The following is an 8718-nucleotide window of genomic DNA, read 5'->3' as shown; positions in this document are numbered from 1 at the left end:
AAGTGTAGATAGCCAGAAAATTCGAGAAGTCGTACTTTCCAGAAACTGTGGCTGTGAGTATAAATTACGCGCGCAAGTGAACGCGAGGAGTTTTTCAGTTTATTCAGCCATTCAGTGAGTAAGCCAGAGCAAGCAAGCCACTCTTGTGGACCGCAGTTGGTGGGACCTGAGTTCGAGTACAGTGAACTGTCTCTGAAAGTCTGTGGTTCGAGATACTGTGAACTCGAGTGACTGAGCTAGAAGAAGTGTGAACTGAGAACTGATAGTTTTGATTTGTAAATAGTGCTTTGTAAATAATAGTTAAGATTAACAGTTCATTGTTGTTCGTAATAGTCCAAGTAAATTGTCATTGCCGTCAGTGGAGTGCAATAACGAATACTGTGTTGACTGAAAATCCTATTGTTGACGAGAGCGTTTAAGGTGAATTGTAGAAAGGAATTATTGTTGGAAGAATAAAATCCTATTGTTGAGTGGAGATAAAATTCACAATATATATAATGAAAGGTGAGCATTCGTAATTAACGAGAAACTTGAACGTTATTTCACTCTCTTGTCATGATAAATCTATTTTCTCGAATATTTTGTAGCTAGAATGTTTCTTCATCATCCATTGTGTCTAACTAACTCACAAATTCAACAGAATCACTTTTAGAATTATGCTACGTGTGTCTGACCAGATTACCACCAGAATTCAATGCTTAAAGTATTCTGTGGTCTTAGATTTTGTAGTGGGTTAACCTGTATGTGAAGAAATGTTTTCAGAACATGGGAGGATTTACTACGGGAGAAAGAATAGTAAAGAACATCAGATTTGTTGATGATATGGCGTTGTTAGCAGCAGAGGAGACGATGCTAAGCTATATCCTACTGGATCTCAATGACAGTTGTGAACAGTAATGTGGAATAAGCATAAATTCAAATAAGACGAGGACCATTGTCAGAGGAATTCCAAATGAGGAAATAGAAAAAGTAGTCGTGCTCGAATACTTGGGGTGTACTATTAGCAGTTGAGGATAGGAATGATGAACGAATCTTTTAGAAAAAAAAGCATCATCTTTTGTGGACCTCTAGAATGAGATGTAAGTAAGAGACTAATGAAGTGCTTTGGATGGAGTGTGGGATTTTTGGAGCAGAAACATGGACATTATTACGAAGTGAAGAAAGGGAATACAAGCGTTAAAAACATGTATGGAGGAAAATGGATCGTGTTAAATGGACACACAGAGTAAGAAATAAGCTGTGTTGGAAAGAGTACGTGAAGAAAGAATGATACTGAAATTGAAGAGGTAAAGGAATTGGTAGGCTGGGAAGAAACTGTCTTGTGATGGATATACTGGAAGGAATCGTGAATCGGAGATGAGTTGGAGGCAGAAGAAGATATGAGACGATAAACTACATTAACAATATTGATCTATGTGGAGCGAAAGAGGAAGGCAATAAATGCCTTTCAGTTGTGATAATTTTGGAATGTGTTTCATGTGTAAAGATAAGCACAAAAACTATCTGGTTACACCTGGATCGGCTTTAATATAATGTGCAAATTTTTTATGTACAATTGGACGTTTTAATACACAAATACAATGAGAATTATTTTTCTACGTACCGCATCATTGCTGTTGCTGTTTGGGAAAGAGCAACATCCTCAACAGGAATTATGTTTGCTGTGAGTAATTGAGTATTTTTAGTTATAATATTGTATAATATTACTTGCGTGTATAACTGTCTACTAAGCAATTTGTTCTCAGATATTGTTTAGTCTTCTGCCTGAAATATATTGAAAAGTTCATTACGTCACTTTTTCTTGCCATACAATTGGAGGAAAAATGTTTACGTAAAATACAATTTTAGGCATTACATCATTAAGAGTACAACTTCACTGTTCCTACCAAATTTTATATTAGCTTATATTTCCATTGTTTTTCTCATAGAATTGTTACTTAGTGTTGCAATAAATTCTTTTACATATTTGGTATGGATAAAAAGAATGCAGTTGATTATTTTCAATTTGTTGTAATAATCAATAAACTCGTTATACACATACAATACATCTGTCATTTATCCAAATTCCCAATTTTATTTACGAACACACTTGAAAACGTGCTAATTGTCAGCTATTGCAGTACAGATGTTTTCAATTCTAAATTCTATCAATATGCTCTCCAAGCATCGCTTCACTCTCTACTCGACGTGTGCTATAATAAAATTTCTTTTTTTTAGTGGGTTATTTTACGACGCTGTATCAACATCTAAGGTATTTAGCGTCTGAATGAGATGAAGGTGATAATGCCGGTGAAATGAGTCCCGGGTCCAACACCGAAAGTTACCCAGCATTTGCTCATATTGGGTTGAGGGAAAACCCCGGAAAAAACCTCATCCAGGTAACTTGCCCCGACCGGGAATCGAACCCAGGCCACCTGGTTTTGTGGCTAGACGCGCTAACCGTTACTCCACAGTTGTGGACAATAAAATATCATTAGCCACTACTGCTATAAATTGTCTCCTTATTAAAGTTCATCCATGTCTGAATGTAATATGAACTTAAACCAAATATGTCACTTCTTAGATTTTGTAATATTATACATTAGGAATGTGTTGCACATATATTGCTTTCTCGTGCTAATTAACTAGTCAACAAGGGAAATCTAGGTAATTAACAATTGAAAACAATATAGGTATATACTCAAAATATATTATAAATTGTTAGAGAGCACACTAATTAGTGATCAATTTGGCATATTAACTGTAATAAAGATAATAGGAAACTAATGAATTCAGTTTTATTATATACAGGTAATAATAAAGTCATATGTTTATACATTTGGAAGGATTGGTGTTAATTTATTGTGCGTAAACATAATTTTAAAGGGTTTGTTCACGATCGAATTAGTAGAATAATGGCTGTGATAGTGGTTCATTAAACGAAAGGTTCTAGGATCGAATCCCTGCATATTTAAACATAATTTAGATATCCTATATAATATAAAGTAATCTTTAGAATAAAGTAAGTACATGGAAAAGAGAGAACTAGAGCAAGGTATGTATGGAAGAAGGGGCAGTGAAATGGTGTAGGGTGAGAGAAAGGAAAGCTGCGGTAGCACTCGATTAAATTCATATGTTGAAGTACTGTCATCGCAGATGACGTCGTATAGGTATTGCGTCATCGATCTTCTATCGGTAGGCTTGCCAACTTTAGGGACCCAAAGGTTACTAACAATTTTATTGAACTAATTATTTCCTCCTAACAGTAGAAAACTAGAAATAAAAAAAATTACAAAAATCACAAGACAAATTGAAAAGCAATATAAATTCTTGATATGTTAACTCGTTGGAAACTAGAAATCCATTATATTCTTGTAATTACTTACTTACAAATAGCTTTTGAGGAACCCGCAGGTTCATTTCCCCTCACATAAGCCAGGCTTCGATCCCTATGCTGTGCAAGATTAATCCACTCTATCATCATATCCCGCCTCCCTCAAATCCATTTTAATATTATCCTCCCATCTACGTGTCGGCCTCCCCAAAGGTCTCTTTCCTTCCAGTCTCCCAACTAACACTCTATATGCTTTTCCGGATTCGTCCGTAAGTGCTACATGCCATGCCCTTCTCAAACGTCTGGATTTAATGTTCCTGATTATGTCAGGTGAAGAATAAAATGTGTGCAGTTCTGCGTTGTGTAATTTTCTCCATTCTCCTGTAACTTCACCCCTCTTAGCCCCAAATATTTTCCTAACCACTTCATTCTCAAATTCCCTTAACCTATGTTTCTCTTTCAAAGTGAGAGTCCAAGTTTCACAATCATAGATAAACAATCTGCAACATAACTGTTCTATAACTTGTAACTTTCAGACTTTTTGAAAGCAGACTAGATGACAAAACCTTCTCAACCGAATAGTAACAGGCATTTCCCATATTTATTCTGCGTTTCATTTCCTCCTCAGTGTCATTTATATCTGTTACTGTTGCTCCAAGATGTTGGAAGGATAAATCTCCAATTTTTATGTTTCCATTTTGTACAATATTCTGGTCACGAAACATAATCCTACATTTTGTATTTTCGGGATTTACTTCCGCACTATCGCTTTACTTGCTTTAAGTACACTTTTCCTGTTTTCCCATCGTTTATGCATTTTCTCCCAGCATATTCACGTCATCCGCATAGTCAAGAGGCTGATGTAAACTGTGCAGTTTCATATCCTGGCTGTTATCCTGAACTTTCCTGATGGCATATTCTAGAGCAAAGTTAAAAAGTAAAGGGGATAGTGAATCTCCTTGCTTTAGCCCGCACTCAATTGGAAATACATCAGATACAAACTTGCCTATACAAAATCTGTTGTAAGTTCCACTGAGACACTCTTTAATTAAATTAGTTTCTTGGGAATATAAAATTCAATAAGAATATTATATAAAACTTCTCTCTTAATCGAGCCTTATGCCTTTTTGAAATCTATGAATATCTGATGTAATGTACCCTTATACGCCCATTTTTCTCCAATATCTGTCGAATACAAAACATTGATCAATAGTCGATCTTTTACGCCTAAAACCGCACTGATGATCACCAATAATTTCATCTACATACGGAGTAAATCTACGGAGGTTAACGATGTCCCCCATAACCCCGTTCTATGGGAATTCTTTAATTTTGCTTTGCCCCCCCCCCCCAAGGAAACTGTTTTCTCTCTCCTCCTATGGGAAGGCAGTGGACGTAATACTGAATGGCGCCAAGCTAAAGTAAAAGTACATAAGATGAGCACAAAGTATACATATATGGCTCATAAAGTATTCTGTAGACTATGATAATACCTGCCTAAACTTTAGATATGATCTTTGTATGATCATTGCATTGACACATCAACTAGAAATACATGCGTACTAGAACCAGAGTCGTTTTTCCATTTCGTCACATATTGAAAGCACGTCTGTATGAGACTGTAAGGAAAAATCTTCCAATCCAGACTAAATCCAACAACATGATAGGAACGAAAATCACCTGAAATGTCTAATATGCCCTGATATCAGTACATTTTGATGCATGTGCAAATTATGTCGGGAATTGGACGTAATTATCAAAATCCTGGACTGTCCAGGAAAATAGGGGACAGTTTGTAAGCCTACTATCCCTACGTATGAAAAAACAGTCAATGATTCTTGGGGTTTTACCGATAAGCTATTATGAGCCCCTTATTTTAATTAGTATTAGAAGAAAAATAATTATCCATAAAATAATAATTGCAAATAGGAGTACATCATGAAATTACTGCCATTCTGAACCTCGATCATCTGTCTGAACACGGCCGCCTTGAAAATACTTTATTAAGGCTTTGGTCAGCCGTGACCAATGTCGCCAACAGGGTGGTTTTGGCGGCTTGAAATCTAAAGGTTTTTGGTGTGAAGTTTTTCAGTCGTCTATAAAGATGCTTCAGATATGAACCCTTCCAAAGAAATAGCCTAATACGCACAATTTTAAATATGTAATATGCATCTAAAAATCCAGTGGCTTTGATGCCATATTTCGTGGTTTTTTAAGCGTTTAGACTATTTCTGCAAACTGGTGTAGGCAACGCTGGCCCAAACATTCTATTATCATTACGATAATTGGAAACACGCAGCAGTTAAACGATTGTTATACATAAGCTTACGCAAGATGTCTTATTACTCCCAAGAATATTTTGACCAGGGACATGCTCTCACACATGAGGTGAAAGTTGATAAAGATCCGATGCCAATTTCATTCCCAAAGTTGAAAAATGAACCGGAGGTGAGTGGAGCGCAAGGAATGTGTTGTGTTTTTCTAGTGCTTATTTTTTATTTTGAATATCACAGACATACTCTTTATAACATTACTTGGAATGCTTTTTAGTGTGTGATAGGGGTAGAACGAATCTGATGACAATATATATTTAATTTATTATCTTGTATCGAAATGTAATCATCAACTGTTATCTGGTTTTATATTTCAAATTTAAAAACGAAGTTACAGTTCACCTTATTCTTAATGGTTCCCAAGCTACACATTCCCGCAATGTAGGTATTTGATATTATGCTTAAGGTCACGAATTCATTTTATTCTCTTTATCTAAGACTATAAATAATTTTTCGCTTCCAATTATTAATAAGTTAAATATAGGAGAGGAGGGTAGGGGTATTTGGGAATATGTTCTTTGTTTCAACCATATATTTTAGTTGGAATGCATAAAGAGCAACATATATTTCTCTAAAATGTAATGTAATAGCATGATTAAATTTAAAACAATGATCATGAGACACTTCAGACATACTTCACTGGCGAGCAAAGGTGTAATATTATTTTTAGTGTGAAAATTACCTTGTTCTTATGTGTAATACCAGACTTTATTTGGATTAATTATTGCGAAATTCTAGTACATTCATTTATGCTCGATTCAATAATTTTCAGTTGCACCGCACGGATATTTTGATATGTTACAATTAAAGGTTAGGTTTACTGTACCAATATTTCAGTATTTGCATTTATATGTTATAATTAAGCATAAACTTACGTGTGATAACTTGTAACTACAATTTGTCTCTATTTCAGTTCTGTTTATTTGTTTCTTACTGTACTCCAATCTGAAGTCTGATTAGTGTACTTTCTTAGTAGCCTAATCTAGAGCAGAATTAGTTCCTTTGTACTTAATATTCCTAGCATATACGGATCTGTGACAAGTTAGGTTTGGTTAGTTTTGGCTTTCATTATCCTTTGCTTATACCATCACCTGCACCTCCACAAAAATTCTCTTAAAAATTCAACGATTTTCACTTTCGAAATCGCAGGAACTACCTCAGCGCTAGTTACACCGCTTTATGAATTCTGCCTTATTGACCTTGGAACACTTGACTATATTGAAATACGGTAAGCTCACAGCACTATTACTAGAGCAACTAGATTTACAAACTCTCCAATGCCCTGCCATTATATACGCAGGCCTATGTTACGTCATATGGAAATTGTAGGTTATTATTTATATTCCTATATTCACAATTATACATTATAATTAAGCATAATGTCATGTATGATACGCTGCACATTCAATTTGTCTGTATGTTAATACTACAATCGAGTATGTACTGAATTATTGTATTTATCTACTTCCTGAGATACGAAGTAACACAATCGTACGTACACTAAGTTCATAGGTGTGGTATGGTAAATTTTCTATCTACAATTAAGGAAGGTAGATGTGCTAAATTAAAATAACAATATAAATACTTTTTTATTAAACCCCAAAATAGCTTCAGTTGTAAATTTAAAATTTAAATGTAAATAGATTATGTTAACATGTAAAATTCTCTTCACATTAAAATAACACAGATTTGTAATTATTTCTGCATAAAGTTATGCAATAAGAAGTTACCGAATTTATGGACACATTACACTAAATAAAACTTAGCAATGATGCGCAATAAGGTTATAACATAATAAGTTATTTCACTGAGCTCCATACACTGAAATTGAAAACCCCAACATACATTATCGTCTGCTCGGGAAAGGGTCTGTACTGAGGCGATAGTAGCGATCCTGGTCAGCAACTCTCTATGTATGCATATTTATCAAGTATTGAGCGTCGCAACTGTATATACTAAACTGTGCTAACACCATATAATAAATTGCTCAAGATGTCTCTTGGTACCGCAGGAACGGACTTCCTTGGATCAGCATGTGACTGATTCAAAAGAGGAATATGTGAACCAGAGTCATGATCTCATTTCTGAGATAAAAGTTGAAGATCCAGTGGCAATTTCCCTTTCTGTAGTGAAACGAGAACCTGAGGTGAGTGCACCACAAAGAATGAACTATGTGTTCTTCTTCCAGTGTTTTTCTTGTGTTTTGTTTGTAATGGACACTGCCTCTTTACAACAATACTTGCAGCGCCTTTCAGTGTGTGACCGTGGCAGAGCAATCTCGTTTCTGTTTGTTATTATTTATGTCTGCTTGCATTATTGTCTCGGTTTTGTTTTAAATTCGAGAACGATATTGCTTGTTATACTCAGTCGTAATGGTTGCCATAGCTACAAATTCCCATAGTCTATTACTTAGATACTGTGTTGTACTTGACTTAATTTGTTTTTGCTTTCTCTATGACTTTGCCTAAATTCTCGGTACGTTTTGCCGTTTTAAAATGATGATTGATTTTGCTGTAGATGTATGCAGATATATTATCACCTGTCTTCATTTTTCTTTTAGGTATTTACGTCTGTGGGATGTTTTTTTTTGTAGCAAATTATGCTACCAGTATAGAAAACATATTTTGTAACTTTACAATATATTTCTGTGCTTATTTGGGTGAATTCCAGAAGGTGCTTTATATTTTGCAAAATGATCTGCTACATAGGGATAGGTACAGCATACATCAAAGTATTTTTTACTTATATTTGTTCTGTCAATGAAGTACATTCAACTTAAATATAGGTATAGAAACGTAAAGTTAATAATTTCAGTTGACAAATCTTGAAATTATTAGAAATAGAAATAGAGGTTTTGAAGTTATTTGAACTGACTGTGGGTGGATTCCAACTAGATACTAAACTCGGGAAAGGTGACGAATTTTCTAAGCATTTTTGTTGTCTAAGATATAAGCATTATTTTCATAGGAAAGGAAAACCCGAGTACTGAATGCGTACATGAAAAATGATGAAATTATACTGAAAGTAGCTTTCAAATTCTATGGATTGCTTTTCTCATCTCTTGGTCAGTAA

General features: G+C 34.8%; 1 protein-coding gene across 2 annotated transcripts in view; it reads left to right on the top strand.

The window, feature by feature from the left end:
• Positions 1-5337: 5337 nt before the first annotated feature.
• The window catches only part of LOC138692126 (zinc finger protein 728-like), a 36856-nt gene continuing 33475 nt past the window's right edge, over positions 5338-8718 (top strand). For both annotated transcript variants that reach the window (XM_069815101.1, XM_069815104.1), the window contains exons 1-2: positions 5338-5761; positions 7658-7792. In XM_069815101.1, the coding sequence (XP_069671202.1) occupies positions 5648-5761; positions 7658-7792 (249 nt within the window). In that variant the 5' untranslated portion in view covers positions 5338-5647. The remainder of the gene's footprint in view (positions 5762-7657; positions 7793-8718) is intronic.

The sequence above is a fragment of the Periplaneta americana genome, chromosome 16 (assembly GCF_040183065.1).
Source record: "Periplaneta americana isolate PAMFEO1 chromosome 16, P.americana_PAMFEO1_priV1, whole genome shotgun sequence".
NCBI classification, from domain to species: Eukaryota; Metazoa; Arthropoda; class Insecta; order Blattodea; family Blattidae; genus Periplaneta; species Periplaneta americana.
Note: the sequence above shows the minus strand (reverse complement) of the source record. Positions and strands in the feature narration are given on the sequence as shown.